This window comes from Caenorhabditis remanei, chromosome V (genome assembly GCF_010183535.1).
Source record: "Caenorhabditis remanei strain PX506 chromosome V, whole genome shotgun sequence".
NCBI lineage: Eukaryota > Metazoa > Nematoda > Chromadorea > Rhabditida > Rhabditidae > Caenorhabditis > Caenorhabditis remanei.
Window position 1 is genome coordinate 21,288,172 of NC_071332.1, and position 23,616 is coordinate 21,311,787.

Below are 23,616 nucleotides of genomic sequence, written 5' to 3' on the forward strand. Positions count from 1 at the left end.
CGTCACAACGTCCTTTTTGAGCGCAGCCATTCAGTATTTCATTTTTATACAAATCATGTTTGGGGCTACATTTTTGTAGTTGATCACTTTTTGATAGCTCCGCCCCCTTTTGAGTTACGAGTCTTTTAAGAAGATCACTATAATTTTCAAAATTTCAGATTTTTTGTTCAGATTTTTCCGAAAATATATATTTTGGCAAAAAGTAACTAGTTGTTGATCACTGAACATGTCATTTTCTTATTGATATTAAAAATTATAACAATAGAACTATAGATAGAACACAATAACGCAAAAAAAACGTAACGCAAAAGTTTTAATTAACAATTTTAACAATTCAAAGAAAAAACACTTTGTAAATAACTTTTTTGATATTAATTTCGGTAATCATACCCAAGGTGGCCTAAAAACCTTGAAATATAAATTTCTAGGCTATCAAATCCAAAAAGACTGTGGAGGGGTGTAAAAATGAGAAAAAGTTTTAAACACCGTATAACTCCCTAAGAAGGGAAATTGCAAATATGTATACATATATCAAAAAGTGAGAAAAATTGGAATACCTGTGACGGAATTTTGAAGAATAGACTTTAAAAAATTCAGATGACAAAAAAATCACAGATATTTCCCTGAGAAAGAAAAAAAATCAATTTTCCTCCAAGGTCAATAAGTAACTATTATCACTGTTTCTTAGAAAACAAGGGGACAAAAAGAGAATGATCATTGTTATTATTTTAAAAGAAGAGTGACGTTCTTAAACAAATAAAAAACATAGTGATAAAAAGTTTGTGTATCTAATCATTGTAATCATGTTCGGGAAGGAAAAATTAAGTTTTTTTGAAACGGAAAATTCAATTAGAATTGATAAGGGAGGAGAGGAAGCAACAATCTTCATAAACTAGTCATCAATCACTTGGCATTCCCAAATTTTTTTAAATAATATTCTAGAACATACTGTAACCTACTGTAGATACTGTAACCAAATGATATGATGTCAAAAATAAGTTTCCAGTCTCAGACCTCCAGTATATGTATTCATACCCCTGGTGAAATCCTATTACCAGATGATCGGCTTGAGGTCAACATGTCACATCATTTCAGGGTGCAATAACTCCTCAAATCCTGATAGGATTACTGTGTTTTTCCACCTAAAAAGGATTACTGTAGAATTAGCCTTTGATTCCTCTCCCTGTCTCGATACGCTTTCTTGATTTCTTCTCTTTCTCTTTTTGATGTTAGGACGCTTTGATCGAGGGGGACTGTCTTCAGGGGGGGAAGACGAGGACAAGTTGTTGCAAGAGAGTGTAGTTTGTAGGGGGAGGAAGCAAGGACGTGTATGTAAAAAAGAATATGGTCTAGAAATCCAAAATTTTAGATTTTTAGGCCATTTTGGCTGTGATGGCCTAAAAACCCAAATTTTGAGATTTTTAGGCCACCGTGGGTTTGATGGCCAAGAAATCCCAATTTTTAGGAATTTTAGGCCACCTCGGGTTTGATGGCCAAGAAATCCCAATTTTTAGGAATTTTAGGCCACCGTGGGTTTGATGGCCTAGCAATCCCATTTTTGAGGTTTTTAGGCCACCGTGGGTTTGATGGCCTAGAAATCCCCATAATGAGGCCACTATGAGTTTGATGGCCTAGAAATACCAATTTTTAGGGATTTTATGCCACCGTGGGTTTGATGGCCTAAAAACCCAAATTTTGAGATTTTGAAGCCACCTTGGGTTTTTCTACTACTTTTCACGTTTTTTAAAGTTATACATAGTTTCTGATTCTGTCTAACAGCAGACTGTCATATGTACTCCCATCTTTTTTCAACTTTTCCAGCTCACTGAACCCTATAGCTCCTTATAATGAGCTCTCATTGCTCATTTTTCTTCTTTTTCGTTTTCTCACGAAACCTTTTTCGTCTCATTTTTTCAAAAAATGTCCACCTCGACCACCACGAAATCGATTTGGAACGAGGACCCGTGGATTTATATAATTATCCGGCAAGTACTATTCAGTATATTCTCATTTGCCTATCCTTTTGTATTCTATGTGATTCTCTACAAATCGCCCAAAAGTTTCGGCTCTCTCAAGTGGTTTCTATTGTTTCACGCCGTGGCGTAAGTAGTAGTTCGGTGGGGCGCGATTGTTACATTATCGGAGATTTTAAGGATAACCTGTCAATGGCTGTGCAGTTTTGTTCTTATAAATTTCTATACTTTTGTCCCATCGAAGATAACAAGAGTGGAGGGGATACTGGTGGGGATAGTGGATATTGAAGTCCTGTTTGTTGGAATGTATGTAGTGTATTTTGGTGAGTAGGCTAAAACTTTTGTAAATAATGTTATAAAACAAGACACGGGCTACAATTTTGTAGTTGAACATTTTTTGATAGCAGTACTAGATTCTGAGATACAAGCGTTTAAAGTTAGCAGAAAGGGGGAGGGGAGACGCAGAGAAGCGCGATTGTCTGTCTTCTCTGCAACTCCCTATCTCATGATCCTGCAGAGCTATCAAAATGTTATCAATTAATAAAATGTTGGAAATTTCCCGGTTATTATTTTTGTAGTTAACAGTTTTTTGATAGCGCCACCCACTTTTGAGTTATGAAGCCTCAAAGCTTAGAGAGACACGGAGATTTTAGAGAGTCGCACATCTTCAAAGCCGCACATCTCAAAATCAAGCGCCTCTATCAAAAAACTTCCAACTACAAAAATATAGCTCTTAACATGCTCTACATCATCATCTAAACCATAATCCTAAAAACTTCCAGTAGCCTCCGCCTCCTGCCTCCTCATCTTCTGCAACCGAATCCTTGGAATTCTCAACATGTACAAAGGAGACAAATCTGTTATTCGTAAAATTCTCGAATTCTTGGTATACGTCACCGCGTTTCTATTCCCCGCCACTGTTCTCTATGGTCTCAAGGTTCCTGACCAGTCAGCTGTGAAGCCGATGACGAGGCAGGTAGGTGACGACGACGTCAGTAGACTAGAATCTAAATTTGAAAAAATGTTTTTTGCTCTGTTTCAGATCGCCCCCTACTATCCGGACTGTCTCGATGATTCTAATGTTATCGTGTTTATATCTCCAGATCCTAAAAAACTGAAAAACTCCCTAATTTTCTATTTGTGCTACCTTCTCGCCTTGGCAATTGCAAGTATTCTCAGCGCCCACCTGGCCTACCACTTATTATCAAGACGGATGACTCATCAATCAGAAAAAACCAGAAGAATGCATCTGAAATTCAATCGTCGTACTCTTCTACAAGTGCTCATTGACACCTGCTTCACCTCAATCCCATTTACCGTATCCAACATGGCCACTTTATTCCATTGGCAGGTTCCCGAGCTCACTTATTTTGTGGATGTAATGTCTAAAAACAGTCCGACTGCTTGTATAGTTATACTGTTCCTGTATTACGACCCTTATCAGAAATGGTTGCTCGACACTTTCCAGATTGTATTTTTAAGGAAAAATCGGGTATCTGCGACGGGGACGATGGTGAAGTCAGCGGAGACCTAGTTGTATTTCTAATAATTTCTGTACAATAAATAATTTTAAATTCTATTTCTATTACTTTGTACCGCCCATACTTGGAAACGCTGCTGACCTACCAAGAGGTTGCTCACTACTAAAATGTTTACCGGTTTTTAGAACATGGTAAGCATTTTTGAGCATTCGAGAGCATTCTTGAGCATTCCGGTGCATTTGTGTGCAATATGGGTATAAAATAAAAGCCTTGAACCATTATTGCATGAGCCGGCGTGTAACTCTTTTCAAACTCAATATTATGAGCTGAAAAATATACCAAAATGAAGATCTTGGTGAGTTCTATCTCCGTGACATACTACGGGCCGGATAGGGGGTCGTTGGACCGTGCTAGAATGTCACTTTTTGCAAATTTTGCGTTTTTTGGCTTTTTCCCCGTCCCGCGGTATTAGCGGCCCACCCCCTCTTACAACTGCGCCCCACCGCAAACGAGAGAGTATCGGTGAGAGACGCAGAATTTTTTCTCGCGCGAACAAATATTTTTACCATTTTTGACCTATTTTCGCTGTTATTAAAAACAAATTACATAAAAACTTTCGAAAAATAGTGAAAATCGGTCAAAAACTGTGAAAATAATTGTCAGCGCGAGAAAAAAATCTGCGTCTCTCGCCGATACTCTCTCGTTTGCGGCGGGGCGCAGTTGTAACGAATTTGCTCGGCTAATACATTAACAAATAGCAATTCGGCCTGTAATAAGTCAGGGGTATGGAACTCGTCGAGATCTACATTTTCGTATATTTTTCAGCTCATAATATTACGATTAAAGCGAGTTACGCGCCGGTTTTCCAATATACATTTGTATGTTGTGGATTTCACATGTGAGAAAAAATTTCTAGACTTATTAGTAGTTTGAAAAAAAAACCACAAAAACAAATTCAATGTAGACAAGTTATTTTCTTCTCACGGTCGAATAATCGCAAAAAAGTCAAATTTTTAATGAGTTCGACTTTCTCAGAACATTACTTCTGATGTCTGTGTCCTGTTTGAAAAACACATAGATAAGATATGGAAACTTTATTGAGTAGAGCAAATGAAAAAACTCTGAGAAAACACAATCTCCTAAGAACTATGGAATTCAAAACCGATAAGAAATGGGATATGGTAGACATAGCAAAAAAGTTTCATTTTACAGACATAATGCTATCTCTACCTCTATTGTTACTTGTGTCGAATACAGTAATGCGATGCCAAATTTCAATCTTTTGGCGCCTAGATCAAACCAACCGTCGAGATCTAACGCGTTGGTTAATTAGGAGGTATGACTCCTTATTTCTTGTTGTTTTTATTTTATATTTATATTTTTGTCTTGTTATAATAAAAACGTTTATTTTTATGTACAAATCCCCACTTTAAAGCATGCCGCCTCTGGTGTCTCCCCTATAAACAACAACTGTATTATTCTCCAAAAATTTGGGCTCAAGTAATCATAACACTCCTGGCTGCCATAGAGAGGTAAAAATATGGTGGAGCAGAGTCGATGCTATAACAAGGATGGGTAAGTGCGCTCTATAGATAAAACATAACTTACCGCTTTCATCTCCATAAATTTTTTAAGACTTTCCAGGTTCTCTGCGAGCGCTGAGGTGGCTAGGGTTACACAAAATGAGCAGTATGTTGAGTGGTACTCGGAATACACCATTCGGATACAGAGAAGTAGGACAAAGACAGAGAAGCGATTCATGATTAGTATGGAAACTGAGGGAGTGATAACAAGGTTTATAAGTATGTTTTGAAAAAAAACTGAGCATAAACATGTACAATGAAATTGATAAGATATAAACATGTTTTTATTGTGTAGGTAAGGAAGTGCCGTCTATTGATAACAACAGATGATATGGTAGGATATAGAAAAAAAACAAATTGGAACCGCCTAGGGAATTCAATAACGACGAGAAATGAGATGTGGTACACACAAATAGTAAAAAGGTTTCATTATGCAGATATTCAAAGAGCACGATTTTCTAAATCCCCATTTCATTCAAACTTCCGACTTCTTCATGATCTCCTCTGCAACCCTCTTCAACACTGGCTCACACATCTTCATCCCGGCACCAGTCAAATGGGCGGAGTTATCCACATAGCCTATCATTCGGTCCCGGTCAAAAGTTAGATACTTGTCGTCCTCCATGAAGACGTGACTCAAGTCGAAGAACTGTAACAGGAAAAGGGTCGTGCTGAGGTAAGGTCCTTATAACTCACATGACACCTGGTGCATTTCACCATGTTGAATCTTTTCTTCACATTCCTCATTTGACGATCCGCTTCCCTCCGATTCAGATGTAAATCTTCAATGTCATCCTTGTGATCTACGATTGCATTCAAGAACGAGGTGAGTAGATTCGATGGGTATAGCGGGTGGGAACCGAGGATATAGATAGTTTTCGCGTATTTCTCATAATAATTGATATTCTCATTAATTTCCCTGAGATATTTGTCGTTTTCTTGAAAAGAGGATTGCAGGAGGTACGGGTGCATTGCTATGAGGAAGAGTACATCGGGCTTGAACCTCCCAACTAGTTGCTTCAAAGCTTCAAGGTTCTTTTGGGAATACCAGAAGTCTTCAGCAATGAGACCGTAGCTTGCTGTAATTTGTGGAAATTTAAAAGGAGAAGGGTGCTTAGGAATACCCGAAACAGAGCAATACCGGAAGCTTGAGTAGTTATAGTTAAACTGTGCTCGTATTGGATTCCGGAAGTTCATTGCCCAGCTGTTACCCGCTACCAGAATAGACAAGGTTCCGTTACCAGGCTGAAAAATTATAATAGAAATTATGATACCATCCAATAGCTTCTAAGATTTCCACTAACCACACAAGATCCATATCCCAATATCTTCCCATCTGCAAACGACTCCACTGGTGTCTCCTCGATACACTCCTCTCTTTTTTCTTCATACTTCCAGGAATACGGTAGCTGTGCTCGATTTGCAATCAGCAAATGTTGAACATCCACTGAATAGGTGACATTCCAGAAACTATCCATTCGAACACTTTTTTGGAGGCAGACGTTCCCCATAACTAGTGTGAAAACTAGAGGGACAAGGGATTTCCAGCTCATGAGCAAATACTTTTTCTCGAAGAGTTGGTGGAGAGTTATAGAGGAGACCAAGATTAACACTGAAATATTCTTGAGGTACTTACAGAAAAGGAAACGTCAAGTGCCGACCTATCCCAAAAACAGGTCCATTTGCCGAAAACATTGCTATCAACGGCCAGTGCACCAGATACATCACATAGGAGATATCTCCAATATAGGACAATATTCTGGAGGACAAGATCTGTAAAATTATTTTTATGACATAAAAGAATAGATGGGTTTAGGTTAACCTGAGAATCGCAAGCTATCACACAAGCAGTAGCCAGGGTAACCAATGGGCGGAGGTACAGAGCATTGATTTCTTTGGGGAGGAAGCAGAGAGCAATTATAGATAAGGAAACTGTGAAAATATCATTTTTAGGAAAATCAGATCTATTTTTCTCCTCTTTCTTCTGTTTTTTCTTCAAATTTTCCTCAATCTTGCTCCAAAACAACACAGCAAACCCCGCGGAGAATTGCCATAACCGAAGAAACATGAAATTGAATGCAAATGGTTTGACTACCAGAGAGAAAGCTATAAAACCGAATTCTGCTATAAGAGATACTGCTGCCAATTTCAAATAGTTGTGCTTGAGCAGTTGTAGTCCGTAAAAAATGAATGGTACAATTAGGTAGAATTGCATTTCGACGGATAATGACCATAGATGGAGGAAGGCGTTAACGGAAGAGGATTTGGCGAGAAACTGCAAGTATTGGGTGTTATGGGATCGGACGTTTTGAAACTGGGGCCACCGCCCTTATCCCTGTCAACCTATCACTATTACCTCATTGAAATAATCCATCTGATCATGAATAACCAATTGATTGGTGACCAGAAACAAGGAAGCCAATGAGTATCTATTATTATTCTCCCATAAGTAATCTCCCAGATACAGATGGACCATTACAACAGTCACAAACACAACCAAATAGTATAATGGGAGGATCCGCCTGAATCTGAAACTGATTTCAATTTTAGAAAGGTACCAAACAGACAAACCTTTTATAATAAAACACTAGAAAATCATTGAAACTCTTTAGTTCCCGGTTGGTAAGGTTCTTCGCCATTAGAAATCCGGAAATCACAAAAAATCTGAAGTTGCAATGTTAGAACAATCTACAAAAGAGTAAGAGAACTTACATATCAACTCCCAGGAATCCATTTACAAACAGTTTCGGAAAAAGATGGAAAAGTAATACCAATATGATGGCAATCCCACGTAAACATTGTATATCTGTGCGCATTTTGAAATTAAGATTGTCCTCTCAGGACAGGATGATAGGTAACAAACTGAATACCAAATCTTTCATGGTATAGAATCCGAAATGGGAGAAATGGTAATTTGCATGATCAAAAGTCCAATCGGAGGTCAATACATTAGGTGTTTGTAGTTGAATGCGCCACATTTCGAAATAGTTAAGATGGTGAATTGGAAATTGGAAATCTAAAAAAAAGAATCTGAAAAAATCTGAAATAGGTCAAAAAACTGATATCCTGAAAACCTGTATCTTTAGAACTGTCCCGCACTATCTCAATTCTCCAATTTTTGTATGATTGTGTGAATCAAACCTAGAGCTTCAATTTTGTAGTTGACAACTTTTTGCAAGACGTCTTCCTAGACAGTTATGAAGGGTTAAACTTGGTCAGTGTAGTGTTAATTTCAGTTTGAATATGTTCATGTCTTGCATCAAACTACACTTCCCTCCCCTCCCCGATTTCAAATGACCTTTTTCCGTGAAACCCTCTCCACGGGCAATGATTTTTGAAAGTGTACCATTTGCGGCTTCGCTGCGCATCACTGACATTGAGATCAGGAGAACACAGCTGGGAGATGATCATACTACACACAAAGAACTTTCGAAAGTCATTAGGATTGATTTAGGGACGATATATGCTTTCTGGAGAAGAATGGTGAAAGCTGAGAATCAAAAAAACCGACGATAGATGTTAATATAAAGATAGCGGGGACTTAATTTACAAGTTCTGGATGACAATTTCCGGGAACTCCGGACTTCCAGTCTAGTCAAATGTCAATATCTTGAACGAAGATAGAGCTTTCAAAAAGTGGGAGAGACCAATTATATAACAGGTGTTTTGCTACTGCAACGGGATCCATTATGATTTTTCCATTATCATCACTTAACAGTTTGGCATTGCTTTGTTATTTAAAAAATGTGAACGTGGTGTAAAAAAATGAATTCTTTATTAGGTATGCAGTAAATTAAAAAAACAGAATAATTTTCAGTGGTAGCTAGCCGCGAATCGGTTTATGTTGAAAATCCTAATATTGTTATCGGTTCGAAAACACGCGTGTTTTCAAACCGATAATTTGTGCTGATGTGTAGATCAGAAAAAGGGCTACATTTCTGGAGTTGAGAGGAGTTCCCATAGGTTCTCACGCTTTTGATACAGTTCAATGTTTCGTTGATTTGAGCGAGATTTTGGAAAAATGACAACTACAAAAATGTAATTATTATTCTGATCTACACAACTATTGTAAAATCTTTAACAGACCGTCAGTAGTATGATTTGTTATCGAGCCCCCCCCCCCCACTCGGCGCCCCCTGGCCTATTACACTAAAAACACCAGGGCGAGGATCGCGAGGGGGTGGAAAAAGATAGAAGGGGGAGGGGACCCTCGATTTCAAAACTTCGCGCGAAGTTTTGAAATTTGAAAATTGGCGCGAAGTTTTGAAATCGAGGGTCCCCTCCCCCTTCTATCTTTTTCCACCCTTTCGCGATCGTCGCCCTGGTGTTTTTAGTGTAATAGGCCAGGGGCGCCGAGTGGGGGGGGGGCACGATAACAAATCATACTACTACCGTCCCCTATGACAGCGGTGTCCCACGAGCGGGGAAATAAGAAACTACCGGGCGCCCCGGTGGATCATTACATTGATAAGTTCTCAAATGTGAATAAACCATGAATACGTCATCAGGTTCAGCAGATTGAAGAATGAACCATCCGATTTTATTATTCTCCACGGTAACCGTTGCGATTGATTTGTCCTGACGAGTTATGTGATATCCGGTTTTTACTATATCTCCGTATGGGTATCTCTCTTTGAAGTGGAATTTATACGCATGCATTATTTGGTTTCTTTAAAATCAATTATTATATTACATTTCATGAGTGAATGTCTTTGTTTTAGATTAGAGTAGTCTGCGAGTACGCAGTTTTCCAGCACTGTAGCCGAAAATCCGTATCAAGATAGTAATGAGCTTTTGCTGATGCATCACTATCCTATTTTTGTTTCCCAGCAAACAAAAGCAGTGGAAAATGCTTAATTGATTATCAGTTCATTGCATTGTTCCAGGATCTTACATCAAAACAAAAAACTTACTGTCTTATTAAATTTCTGATGTTTCCCAAATCTTCTTGACCGAGATTAATTACTGGATCTGTAATCCATGAGTCGATATCCAGAATTTCGTTTGATTCAATCATAATCCGATTCCATTTCGGTGTCCAGCCACCCTTCCACTTCTCTACCAAGTCTTTGAAATGAATATTCAAAAAGTTCGATCTCAGAATATAATTGGCATTAGATCTCAGATCGAGAACCTGTTCCCACTTGACCCAAAATGAATGTCCAATTTCTAGAAACTCTGGAATGTTGCGGAATGAATTGAGATCGAATTGAAAGGTCTCGTTAGTAGGTTTCAAAGAGATCTTTAACTCTTTCGTGGCATTTTGACGTTCTAGAATTGAAATCGCAAGTTTTTGATCTACTTCTTGATTGCTATCACTGTTAATTTCAAAATTTGTAACCGAGCAGTGGCAATCCATGATTCTATCAATTTCTTCCGTATTGAAACAGTTAAAAGTGAGAGATAGAGATGTTGGTTGAGCAGAGAATAACTCGGATAGAAATCTAACCCAAGTTAGAGTCGAGGCAGCCAAATCAGTTGAATAGTACACAGTTTGATGGTATTTTGATAGGTAGGAACAACTGAAAATAGAACTAATTATACTGAAATTAAAATAATAGTTGTAAAAACTTCAAACTTTGTATCACATATTCCTTAAGTCAACATTAATGGAGGACTGAAGTCTTTTTTTTCAGATTCAAATGCTTCAGGAAATTCTGAGAAATTTTTATCATTGGAGCACATGCTAAAATTGCTCAAAACACTACAATTCCAAAACTTACAACGGGAACCATCGATCCCTTCCGGTAGGAAAAACACATGGACTCCAGTCTCTCGTAACATACAAATTGTTTGCAATGCATAAATAATTATTCAAATTTTGCAATTCTTCCAACTTCTTTAATTCAAAAACCAATTGCTGTTCTAGCGATGGATAGAAATTAAGAAATGTCGTTCCCTTGGTAGAAAGAAATTCCAAGTGAAATGTCGTAATTTGTTCTTTAGTGCTTCGAAATTGCTTGCATCTCCATTTACATCGATTACTGCATACTGATAGAGACACTCTAAAAATAAGATGAAGAATAAATGGTTTTACTTTTTACCTATTTTTATACACGTGCTACGGTTTGAGCACATTGCATGAAGTTTTGAGAGGGCACTAGGCTTGTTCGGAGTTGGAGAATCAAATATTCTAATTCTCTGATTTATTAGTGTATATTATCCAACAAATAATTCTCCGAAAAAGGTCGGTGAATTACGGAGAATCGACGAAAAAGTGTTGTATGTTTTTACTGGTAAAAAAGCTTTTAAAGTTAAACAAAAATTTGACAAAGGGATTGTATTCTTAGTATTGAATAAAAATGTTTTAAAATTGGATATTCTGAAAAACGTAAAAATTCCAGTTTTAAAATTATTTTCTAGAACATTTTATCACTTTTCCGAAGTTATCCGAATTCCACCGATTCTCTGATAAAAAAATCGGAACAAATTTTTCTCTTAACACGCATGGACATAATAAATAGTTTGTCCCTGTTTGCAATCTAGAAATTGAAATTTTTCAAACAACTTCCCAAATTTGTAAATGCGAAGAATCCAGACATGGGGAAAATCAATTTTGTTGTCTAAAAAATTGAGATTTTTAATTTGTGTCCTCCGCTTTCTAAAATTTTGAAATTACCGTAAAAACTTTAGTATCTGCTTGCTATAAACTCACTATGACTTTATTTAGAATTAGTTTTTAAAAATTGAAAAAAAAAACAATGCTATGGTTACTGACCCTCTCATGGGAACGGAATCTGTTTTCACGACGGGAATAGATTTTTTCGACCGCGGAGTGTTTAGATTGAAAAAAAAACAAACTTACAATTCAAAAACATTGAGATGATCTAAAATTTTGTTTAGAACAAGATAGGGAAGTCGTAGTATTGGGAAAATCATACTGAGGACGCCCTACAAATGTGCATCGATTGTGACCAGACTAAGTGTGAGCGGTTAGACAAATCTTTCGGTGTGTGGGTAATGTCTGAAGCGAAAATAGTGGAAAAAATCAATGAATGCACTGCATTCTGCAGAGGCCCTCTCAAAGTGCTGTGCGCAGTGGATTGAGAGGACCTCCGCTGGAGGCCGTGTGAATGTCATAATGGTTGTTTACTTTATAATTATTAGCCACGGCCGGGATTTTACTACTCGTGGCCTAGAAAATTGTGCGACGAGTTACGCAGTAAGCGCTTACGTACGCAGCCAAATTTTCTGCAAAGATTGCGTCACGGTGTGTGCAGACTGCGTACCGTAATCGCATGAAAAATTCAGATTTTTTGGCGAGTTTTTCAGAAATTTGACGCAGAAAAATACTAAATGTATATTAAAAAGCGAAAAAATTTACCAGAAGATAGAAGAAGGCTTTGTCGACGTGAGGAAATGCGAAATTTCGATGTCTGACCAACTCAATTCACATTCTGGGCAAAAACTCCTCTAAGTTTTAAAATCGTTCATTTTCTTTGAAAAATAACATTAGCGAATATTATATTTTTTACAGAAAACGTCAAATTGCGTCTGGTTTATCTTTCTATCCTGCTCCGATTTTTTTAGTCACAAAACGACGAAATTATGAAGGATTTGGAGCCGATTTTTGACATTTTTCAATTTTTCTCTTTTGAACATGTCAAAACGTGAAGAATGCAAAGGCGGAACTTTTGGCAAAATTTTTCAAAATTCGAGGAGAGCATCTTCGAGAAAAGTCATTTTTAGCTGTTTTTGGCCCATTTTTTGCATGTTTTTGTCTTATATCTCGAAATTGAGTTCATGAACCCCCATTTCTGAACATGAAATATTGTAGAGCACGTCGCTGTGCACGTTCTGGTAAATTTTTAAAAATTTTAAGGAGAGCATCTTTGAGAAATTTAAGTTTGAAGTGTGTTTTTTCGAGTTTTTCGAGGATTTCCCATTTTCTCGAAACGTTAGAAATCAAATCCGAGAATTTTAGCATATTTTTACGAATCGGACGTGACTGGCGATGTTTCTGTGTTACTCTCGCTTTTCCAACAAAAATTCTGAGCCTGAAATTGAGCAATATCTGCACAGTACGTGTTTTTGGTCACCTATAGCGCAATCCGTGATTATTTTCGTAATTTTTCGGTTTTCTGTGATATTTCATCAATTTTTTACAACCCAGCATCAAAAAAATTCCGAAACAATGACCAAAAACACCGTTTTTTTGCTCCGGAAGTTTGCAATGCTTAAGGTCACGGTGGCCGAAGTCACTGATTTTTCTAGGCCACGAGTAGTAAAATCCCGGCCGTGTAGCTCGACACAGTTCTCACAACTGCGCTCCACCGAAATCCTCTTGAAAAATGTTTCTTTTCTCTAAATGTCTCAATTTCGCACACAATTTTTTTCGGTTCCGGTAGAGCGCGGTCGCAAGAAGCGTGTCGTGCTAAAAAATCGACGTGTTGATGCGGAAATCAGGAAAAAATCAACGAATGTTATGACAACCGGAAAAGTTGTAATTTTTTTTCGGTTTTCGAATTCCGACAAGTTTTGAAAAAAACGACTGTTTCCGATACAAGAGGACAGTGGCCCCAGAAAAATCAACGGATGTACTTCACGAGGAAAACATTGTTTCCGAGGAATTTTGAAGTTTTTTCCACAGTTTTGGGCACTTTGTTATACGAAAATATAACAATTTTTCTTACTGATACTAGCAATTTTTTGCTTAAAACCCTTTCAAATTCGAGTCTGCGTCGATCAATTCTCCAACCACCTCTGCGACGTCAACACAGAATTTGCTGAGAATTCCAGTCGTCAAATCTCCAATAATTTCGGATGTGCACTTCTTATCCAGCTGACGCAATTCAAACATTTTATTGCAACATGAAAACATGTTCATTCACACTTGCAAACGTCTTCCTCTAAAAATCTGCATCAATGAAATACAAGTAGATGGCATAGATTGAACTATTTTAATATTTTCCGCATACTTGTCAACCGGGCCGACGGTTTTTCTTGATTAACTTTTTTCAAAATGATCGTGCAAGGTTTTCTGATAGCTCAAAAGATAGGTATTTTGAATTGTCATCCATTAAATATAAACTCAATTTCTCAAATAAATCACGCAAACTACAATCGCTCTCGTCCCGGTTTCGGCTGTTACATTTTGAAACTTTCCGAGAAAGTAAATCAAGTCATTCATGACAAAAACTAGCGATTTATTTTAATAAAGATTCATTTTTTGTGAACTTAAACACTGCTCGACATAAGTATACAGCCACTTCATTTTTCAAATTTTTTTCATAAATGAGAAAGTCTTCCATGGAATCTGAAATGCAGAAAAATACTGCTCTGGAGGTATAAAATTATGCGATAGAAGAAATTAGATCCCTCTCTATACTTTTCGAAAAAATTGATTTTTTGTGAAAAACAGTTTTTTCGACGCGACATAAGTATACAGCCAGTACCTGAAAAATGGCGTAGAAGATCAAAACTGTGTCAAATTACCAATAATCATACTTACAGTCCAATAGTGTCTGTTTTGATGCACTTTTTGACATTTCAAATTAAGAAATTTAAAAAATTTTGAGCACAGCATGGAGAAAAATGCAAAAAAGCTTGTAACGCATTTATGAATTTATTATCACCCTGACATTTTTTGTTAGCAATAAAAAAACTACAGGATTTATCTGGAATTATGTTTTGAACCTGTTTTAAGAACTTCTATCACTCGATGAAATAAAGATTTGTGGTCTTTTATTACTAATTCTTTGTTTTTCATGTATGCTATCTCACTTTGGTCCAATTATAACAATCGGAAGTGAGATTCACGTTGGTCCAGTATAATTTTACAATTTTAGGGTTCTTCATGAACATTTATTCCACATCTTACCGGGATAAAACTTGCTTACTTGAGACCAGGTATGACATTTTTGTTAAGAAAATTGGGATGTAAATTTGAAAACGGAGTCCTGGGTTAAACAACCGAATAACAAAATTTTTATGGATCTATAGATTTGAAGCACCTACTACGCCATAGATTTCTTGAATTACAATAATGTTTTAACCTTTCAAGACTCCTTTTTTGCTCATACTTATCTTGTCGTTTATCTGTATTTGTTGGCAGCTAGTTTCTTTCACTGACGCCTCTCCAGACATCGAGTAAGCAAGTTTTATCCCGGTAAGATGTGGAATAAATGTTCATGAAGAACCCTAAAATTGTAAAATTATACTGGACCAACGTGAATCTCACCTCCGATTGTTATAATTGGACCAAAGTGAGATAGCATACATGAAAAACAAAGAATTAGTAATAAAAGACCACAAATCTTTATTTCATCGAGTGATAGAAGTTCTTAAAACAGGTTCAAAACATAATTCCAGATAAATCCTGTAGTTTTTTTATTGCTAACAAAAAATGTCAGGGTGATAATAAATTCATAAATGCGTTACAAGCTTTTTTGCATTTTTCTCCATGCTGTGCTCAAAATTTTTTAAATTTCTTAATTTGAAATGTCAAAAAGTGCATCAAAACAGACACTATTGGACTGTAAGTATGATTATTGGTAATTTGACACAATTTTGAACTTCTACGCCATTTTTCAGGTACTGGCTGTATACTTATGTCGCGTCGAAAAAAACTGTTTTTCACACAAAATCAATTTTTTCGAAAAGTATAGAGAGGGATCTAATTTCTTCTATTGCATAATTTTATGCCTCCAAAGCAGTATTTTTCCGCATTTGAGATTCCATGGAAGACTTTCTCATTTATGAAAAAAATTTGAAAAATGAATTGGCTGTATACCTATGTCGAGCAGTGTACTCACGATTCTCGAACCCAATTAGACCAAAATCCCGTGTTTTCAAAGATGAGTTTGAGGACCTAAAAGAAGTGTCCAAACTTTTTGACATTTTTCAAAGTATTTTTTCAGTCTGATCAAAGAATTCATCCTATAGACACGTCTCGATTAAGTAAAAAAAGGGGGCAGTCAAAATACATTCCATGTAAGTGTTTTTTGGGACGTTCGAGTTTTCAAAGGATATCTAAACTGGAACAGAGCCAAAAATTCTTTCAATATGAAAATGAACTCTTACTAGGGAAGGCCTCCAGGTCAACGTAGAGTAATGGGATTTGACCTATATGTATCATTGGAAAGCTGTGAGAAAACGCTGATTCCAAACATATATTCAGTGTTTGTACTCGTGGCCTGGTACTCGAGAAAAACAAGGTCAAAATTTTGAAATACGTAGAATCATCATTTTTTCGACATGCGAAAATTGAAAAAAAAAAGCGAACAATTTTATCTCAGAATGGTGTTAGAATGGCACGCTTTTCACAACCGCGCTCTACCAAAACCAAAGAAAATTTTGTGCAAAATTGAGACACCCAGAGAAAAAAAGACAACTTTCAAGAGCATTTCGGTGAAGCGCAGTTGTAAGAGCTCTACCGAACTACAAATAAAGTGTGTCTATCTCAACTTTGACCTCCTTTTTCTCAAATACCAGGCCTCGAGGGCAAAAACTGAATATATATTTGAAATAGCGTTTTCTCAGCTTTCAAATGAAACTGTTCACGTCCCATAACTCCACGGTCACCGGAGGCCCTAATCAGAGAGACATACATATATTATTCTATAGAAATAATTACAGTTGACCTTGGTACGCCCTTAATTCTCAAAAAATCATTCATTCGACTGGTAAATCATTCAATCCCATTTATTTTACAATAATTCTTCTTTGATTATTGTCGTAGGATATCACATAACCACTGTCTTCCGGCACTTTCAGTTTCAAACGAGTTTTTGATGTATGGATGGTTTCCGATAAAGTCCAGGGTGATCAAGTCCTGTTGTTGTCTGTTCATTGATTTTTCCAAGAAGTCGGACAGAATGGTAGACAACTCGTTCTAGAAAAACGGTTTTGGTGAATTTTGTGAATTGAAAACCCGGTTGTTTCTATCAGAAAAGCTCTTACTTGACGACTCAGTTTTGGAAGCCAGGTATTGTGTTTCAAAGACAGCTCGAATTGACCGTTTGTTGCCTCAAAGGGGTGATGTCCTTCGTGTAGTTCGAAGAGACATATACCGAGACTCCAGATGTCGTAGACTATGTTTGGCTTTTTAATCTTTCCCATTAGATCTGGGTGATTGTTTATGAGAGTCCCTCCATGAGTGCTGTCTTCGTCATCGAGAATCATAGAAAACCCGAAATCAGTGACTTTGATATCACCCTTTACATTCACCAATGTGTTTGCTAGCTTCACATCACAATGGACAATTTTCTGGAAAATAAAGTTGTTAGGTGCGGCATTTTAGGTTCAGACAACTATCTCCAGTTTCTGCCAAAAAAATCACGTTTTGTCTTTTTCAACTGAACGTGACCGTCTTCGAGAGTGTGTCATCGTATAACTGATTGTCCATCATTTCAAGTTTTAGGGTATTTATAGATCACGGGTAGAGCTCTATTTTTGTAGTTGACTACTTTTTTATACCTGCACCCTTAAGCCAGTTAAAGTAATAACTAAGCAATTTTTCTCTCAATACGGTCCACTTCAGTGTAGAAAAGCGCGATTTTTGAGGTGTCCACTAAAAATGATCACACTTCTCCAGAGAGAGAGAGTTCGTATTAAAAAATAGTTAAATTTGATCTGCAAAATTAAAAGAAGTTAAAATTACGGAAAATCCACTGATACAGGGTGCGGCAGAATTACCCGCACAAGCTCTAAGTGCTATATCTAAAAAATGAAAAGTCAGAAAACCATGGGAATCAACAAAAAGTTTATTCATAATCATAACAACAATTATCAACTAATCTTGTTCCATCCGACCTCCTCTTTTTTCGATGACAGCACGAAGACGTCTAGGGTAGGCATCGATGGTTGCACGCAGGTAATCTGGCGACAAAGCGTCCCATTCCTTGACTAGGGTTTTCTTCAGGGCCTCGATACTTGAGTGGGGTTTAGCGTTGACCTTGTTTTGCAAAACCCCCAGATGGAATAGTCCAAAGGATTGAGGTCTGGCGAGGACGGAGGCCATTCGTCCTTCGGTATGAATGCAGGCAAATGGGTTTCACACCACTGTTGCGACAACTTGGCTGTGTGTGCGAGAGCACCGTCTTGTTAGAACTCTCAGTGACGTCCATTGAAGTGCTTCAGAACCCAGGGAAGAAATGTCTTTTCTAAAACCTGCGAAATGTTGACTTTTTGTTGATTTTGACTCCTTGATCAACAAAAAGCAATGGTGACTTGCCATCAGCACACACTGCTCCAAAAACCATCACACTAGCGGGGTGAGAGCCTTGATGAATCGCCTTTCCGTTGGCAAAATCTTCCTCAGATGTCTCAGCAAGTATTCGATGATTTTGAGGATTGAATTCAGCCTGTACCGTGAACAGCTTCTCGTCAAAGAACACTGTAACCAAGTGTTCACCATTGAGCGTGCGCTGAAGGAGCTTTTTCGATCTTTCGAGCCGTTTCTTGGTTGTAGCTTCCGAGAGAATGGCCGCTTTTCTTTCACGATAACAGATAAGCTTCAGCTTGTCTTTGACAATCCTTCCCAACAAACGCCGACTAATTTTCATACCTTTCGCCATCTTTCTGATGCTCCGATGTGCGATTCTTCCGATTCCCTGGTTCACAGCTTTGATCCGATCTGGAGTGACAACAGTTGCTTTTCTCTCTCTCCCACGTCTATCCAAGAACGTGCCGAGCTTTTTGAAACGAGAAATCAAGTCATACACGGTTTTACTTAGGACTACGAGCCGTTTAATGATGTCAACCGGTAGGACTCCTTCTTTGATAAGGTTCAAAATGGAAGAGCGATGTCTACTCGGCGGTGCCATTTACCTAAAACAAAACCGATCGATCTGAATTTTGGCAGACTGATAAAAAATAATGTAATTAACAAAAATTTAAATAATACGCAAACCAGAATTGCACCAATCGCCTTGCTTTACGTCGTCAAACTTTTGTGCGGGTAATTCTGCCGCACCCTGTACACTCTCAAATCATTAATCATTTTCCAGTGGAAAAGTCAAAAACGGTATCTTTTTGGCTGGTACTGTATGCTTCTAGAAGGAAAACTGCAAGAATAAAGTATTACTATTTTCAAAAGAGAGTCCAAAGCGGATTGAATTGAAACACACACATTCCGGACAACCGGACCAGGAATCGCCTCATTTCTCGCAAGAAGACTCTCCAATGACGTATCCATAAATTCTAAGACCAGGAACATGTTCGTCTGCAAAGATTTTAGTCTTTCTATTTCCAAGAATTTTTAACTAACCTCTACAAAAAAGTAACCATACGATTCAATCAAAAATTTGGAGCTCGCCATTTCTTTTTTCATCCTTTTGAACACTTTTAGTTCTTTGAGGAAACAATTGATGTTTTGAACATTATCGACCCGACTGACTTTTTTTAGTGCCAAGGTTTTTTCCTTGTAATTGTACATATCAACAGAGCTTGTCAAACCACATCCAAGATTTTTGACGTGAACGAATTCAGTGAAGTCGATTTTCGTTTCTTCTGTGCCTGTAACGAATAAAATAATGAGATACATTACTTTACAGGAGTACTGTGCAACTCTCATATCTCCTAAAAACCAAACGCGTGGGAACGTAGTTCTATTTTTCGAGAAATCTCGTGAAATTCTATCTATTCCTATTTGTTTTTAATACATTTCGTGTAAACAGCGTTTTTTTAACAACTCAATATTAGAAAAATGAGGGTAGAACATTATTTTTGCAGGTCTGATAAAATGTTTAACAACTTGGCAAGCTATGACCCTCTCATAATGTTAATATCAAAGATTATTTCTTTTTTTCTAACCACAAAAAATTCACGAGTTTGTTCTCACCAGGACCTATAGTCAGAAAATCGTTCTATTTCCAGGTGAATGCGCTTACCAGGAAAAGTTATTAATCCAGATTTTTTCCCTCGTTTGCTCAATTTTTCCGATAATGACAATTTAGACTTGGACAGTTTTGCTTTTTTAGTAACTGGTTCCTCGTTACTTCTCACTTTCTCTTGATCCAATACAGCATCCTTCTTAACTTCCTCCCGATCCACTGGATCATTTTTATTCATTACAGATAAGTTATCTGTCTCAAGAAATGAAGATCGGATTGTATCGGGTACTATATCGTTCTTTACTTCTTCCTGAACAACTGGATCAACTGTATTTTGTGTTACTGAGTCAAGTGCAAGAAATGATGGTCTGACTATGTTCGATGAAGCTTCTTCTTGAACGACAGGTTTATTTTTTTCGGTTTTTTCATCAGGTTTTTTCTTGTCACCTGAAACACACTGATATTTTTGATTATTTTCAAACTAAACACTCACTCATATTTCTGGTGTATGGATGACAGATCGGCGGATTTTTATTGAAACTGATTTCTTTTGGGAAATGAATACAAGAATAATCGGGGCACGTGACTAGGGTTTCACGTTTAGGTTTATATATCTCACGGTATAACATCTCTCCGACAGAAGTTCACTAACTCTGGGGGTTTGTTCAATTTCCAACAAAATCGAGGACCAGACATATTGAAACATCCATTATTGTTGTATGCCGGCAACCAGTACATGCAGTTCATCGGTAATCCGCCAGGTCTCCAAGAAGGTATCGAATGCTTGGTTGATGAAGTAACGGAGTTGCCAATTTCATATCCATCATACTGGCACCGGGCCGTGACGAGAATTTCCAAGGCCCGGCTGACAAATTTGAAGTGAAAATGTGAACAAAAATTTGAATTTTTTTGAATTTTTTCCCAAAAATGTCGAACTTTTGACTATACTTCAGAATTCAATCAAACGATAGTTATGCATCAAAAAATTGAAATTTTTAATGTAAAATTTCAAAAAAAAATTCAAAAAATTTGTTAAAAAATAGGTACCTTTTTTGAAGCCGGGCCAGGCCGTAAATTTGCAAGTATGATATCCATATCCATTCCAATGAGACGACTGGTCTTCTGCTGCTGCGATGTTCCAAGGCGTTTCTGAAATACTACTTTTTGGTGGGCCATGGGATAAGAATTATTTTTTTCAAAATGGTATAGCTCTTGTTCTATAGTGTTCACTCGTTTCTATAGTGTACACTCCTCCTCCTGCTTCTAAATTATCGTTATCTCTGAAAACTCCTCTCCGATTCTTCACCAGAAAAATTTTTCAACGCTGCAACCTAACTTATTCCTCCTATTCCGATCGTCTAACTCAACTTAATCTCTTTTTTATGCGCAATCGTTGACTCAAAGCCCAGCTCTCCCCTCTACGTTACCTATCGATGTCACCAAGGAGTGTTATGACTACTTGAGCCCAAATTTTTGGAGGATTATACAGTTGTTGTTTATAGGAGAGTCACCAGAGGTGGCATGCTTTCAAGTTGGGCTTTGTAAAACATAAAAAATAAACTTTTTTATGATTACAAGACAAAAATAACATTTAATAAGCAAAAATAACAAGAAACAAGGAGTCATACACCCTGATTAACGGAGGCGTTAGATCTCGACGGTTGGTTTGATCTGGGCGCCAAAAGATTTGAAATCCGGCGTCTCATCTCTGTATTGGACACCAGTAACAATAGAGGTAGGGATATCTCGGGAAGGTAGTTGATGATATTCAGAATTGCTACTAGATTTATTTTATCTTGAACATTGGGGTACTCTGTGAAGTTTATGAACTCGAATAAGGCGCACATAATCTGAAATATCACGTGGTTATAGTCCCTCAAGACTTGACTCACCCCATAAAACATGACCGTGATGAAAAGTTGCACAAAAACTCGCTGCTTCCCATTCTCCGCGGTTCTTCTTGACATCACTTGTTGAGTCATTCTCCTAATATGGAAATACAACACGATATAGCAAACTATAGAGCCAAACGGAAATATATAGAATATGCGGTTAATAAGCATTTGGTAGCCTTGCCGTCCGCTATCCACGAACCCAATTTTGCGGATGTAGAATCGTTGCATTTCGGAGGTTTGGATGAGGATGACAGCGGCGATGCAGGATAGGGAGGCGCACAGGGCGACGAGGCAGATGATGCGGGTTCTGGAATAGGAATTGTTATAGTTGAGGGGGGAGGGGAGTCTGGTGTGTAGGTCTAGGCTGCTAGCTTTGGCTATAAGCTCGTAGCCTTGCCTCCAAGCTTCGGCTCTCAGTCTCTGTTACTAGTCTTGGCTCCGAGCTTTGGTTCCTGGTATCAGCACTCAGTCTCAAGATTTTAGCCTTGGCTTCAACCCTCGACTCCTAACCACAGTTTCTATTCTCAGTGTTTAACCTTGGCTCCAAACTTTTTCTCTTACATGGGAGCCTTTTTCATATCAGGGTTGAGAATTGGCTGAAACTTTGCACATTAATACTTTCGACTATGATCTATCACATGCCGTTTTCAAAAATTGCGCAAAATGGTTCAATTTCTGGTCCCAGCTCCTAGCCTAAGCTCCTAGCCAAAAGTCCTAGCCTTGGCTCCTAGCCTAAGATCCTAGTTTTGGTCTTTAGTCCCAGCTTCGTGGCTCGAATCCTTGTATCAGCGCCTATCCGCTTCTAGTTATAGCTCTTACAATTAGCCTCGGCTCCTAGCTTAAGCTCCTAGCTTAAGCTCCTAGCTTAAGCTTCTAGTCTAAGCTTCTAGGCTCCCGGTCTCGAGTCCTAGGTCCGAGTCTGAGGTCCCGCTTCTGATCTTGAGATCCGTCTCCCGTACCACTAACTTAGTAAACGAGCGTCTCCATATATCCTCATACATCCTACTCAGCATTTGATTACACATCAACGGATACAACATCATCATCGAGAAAAATCCTGTGATAGTATCACAATACAAGGCGACTTGCATAACAACAGGCCACTTCTCCACCTGCCACGCCAATACCAATGATAACATTGATATGATTGTCAACGCGGACAAGACTACCGACTGATAGGCAACCACACAGAATAGGGAGTGAACGTAGTAGAAGGATTGAAAAAATTCGTAGGAGAAACCAATGTAGAGGAAGATTTCCAGAAGTTTCGCACCGTTGAACATTATGGTTTTTGGGGGGAAGAGGTAGATGGAATCGGTATTATTTGGAATCCCAGGTGGAAGAGTATCCAGACCGGACATCTTCAAAAACTCGGGGAGCTCAGCGATATAGGAAAACGGCATTGAGTTGAAGTGAGATTGAAGGAAAAAATGAGTGAGAAAGGGGGAGTTACAAAATTTGTGGGTGGATGCTTAATTATAGTGTGCATTTGGGCTTTTTGTGCCATTTTTACGCGGTTAATGTTGGCGGAAAATATCGGAATTAATGGATATGTTGGTGTGGAATGTAATTTGGGTACTTTTTGGGTACACATCAGGAAGAGAGGAATCTAACAACATTTCAAGAGAAATATTTGAAATGAAATTAATCTTTAAGCTACTGTAAAATTGTAAAATTGCAGAAACCATGTAAAAAGGCAACAGGAACTCATTATATCCGAAAATTACGGTTTTTAAGATCAGAAAACCGAAAAATCAGCAGAAAGCTCATCTGATACCCAGCTTTGGTCAAAAATCGGCGGATTTCAATAGATTTTTTGTTGATATTTTCCAGCTCAGCAGGTTCTAAAGTACCTCTTCACCATTTTTGAGATATCTAGGAGTCCTATACGCCCAGGATCTAGAAGAAAT

General features: G+C 37.8%; 6 protein-coding genes across 6 annotated transcripts; 1 reads left to right on the forward strand and 5 right to left on the reverse strand.

Annotated features, from left to right (window-relative positions):
* Window positions 1-2,277: 2,277 nt before the first annotated feature.
* On the forward strand, window positions 2,278-3,507 carry GCK72_021786 (uncharacterized protein; the record flags this gene model as incomplete). Its single annotated transcript, XM_003095966.2, has 3 exons — window positions 2,278-2,296; window positions 2,756-2,949; window positions 3,016-3,507. The coding sequence occupies 3 exons, from the start codon at window positions 2,278-2,280 to the stop codon at window positions 3,505-3,507; spliced, it is 705 nt and encodes a 234-aa protein (XP_003096014.2).
* Window positions 3,508-5,512: 2,005 nt separating this feature from the next.
* On the reverse strand, window positions 5,513-7,853 carry GCK72_021787 (uncharacterized protein; the record flags this gene model as incomplete). Its single annotated transcript, XM_053734493.1, has 9 exons — window positions 5,513-5,686; window positions 5,734-6,116; window positions 6,162-6,282; window positions 6,342-6,649; window positions 6,699-6,810; window positions 6,860-7,312; window positions 7,394-7,559; window positions 7,609-7,701; window positions 7,750-7,853. 9 exons carry the CDS (start codon window positions 7,851-7,853, stop codon window positions 5,513-5,515), a joined length of 1,914 nt encoding a protein of 637 aa, XP_053583406.1.
* A 1,582-nt stretch (window positions 7,854-9,435) lies between these two features.
* On the reverse strand, window positions 9,436-11,916 carry GCK72_021788 (uncharacterized protein; the record flags this gene model as incomplete). The annotated part of the gene is made up of 3 exons (XM_053734494.1): window positions 9,436-9,706; window positions 9,951-10,559; window positions 11,843-11,916. 3 exons carry the CDS (start codon window positions 11,914-11,916, stop codon window positions 9,436-9,438), a joined length of 954 nt encoding a protein of 317 aa, XP_053583407.1.
* A 4,789-nt stretch (window positions 11,917-16,705) lies between these two features.
* On the reverse strand, window positions 16,706-17,160 carry GCK72_021789 (uncharacterized protein; the record flags this gene model as incomplete). The annotated part of the gene is made up of 2 exons (XM_053734495.1): window positions 16,706-16,870; window positions 16,939-17,160. The coding sequence occupies 2 exons, from the start codon at window positions 17,158-17,160 to the stop codon at window positions 16,706-16,708; spliced, it is 387 nt and encodes a 128-aa protein (XP_053583408.1).
* Window positions 17,161-19,031: 1,871 nt separating this feature from the next.
* On the reverse strand, window positions 19,032-20,308 carry GCK72_021790 (uncharacterized protein; the record flags this gene model as incomplete). Its single annotated transcript, XM_053734496.1, has 5 exons — window positions 19,032-19,043; window positions 19,109-19,201; window positions 19,247-19,494; window positions 19,869-20,258; window positions 20,305-20,308. The coding sequence occupies 5 exons, from the start codon at window positions 20,306-20,308 to the stop codon at window positions 19,032-19,034; spliced, it is 747 nt and encodes a 248-aa protein (XP_053583409.1).
* A 1,125-nt stretch (window positions 20,309-21,433) lies between these two features.
* On the reverse strand, window positions 21,434-23,109 carry GCK72_021791 (uncharacterized protein; the record flags this gene model as incomplete). The annotated part of the gene is made up of 3 exons (XM_003091817.2): window positions 21,434-21,661; window positions 21,704-22,013; window positions 22,673-23,109. The coding sequence occupies 3 exons, from the start codon at window positions 23,107-23,109 to the stop codon at window positions 21,434-21,436; spliced, it is 975 nt and encodes a 324-aa protein (XP_003091865.2).
* Window positions 23,110-23,616: the final 507 nt, after the last annotated feature.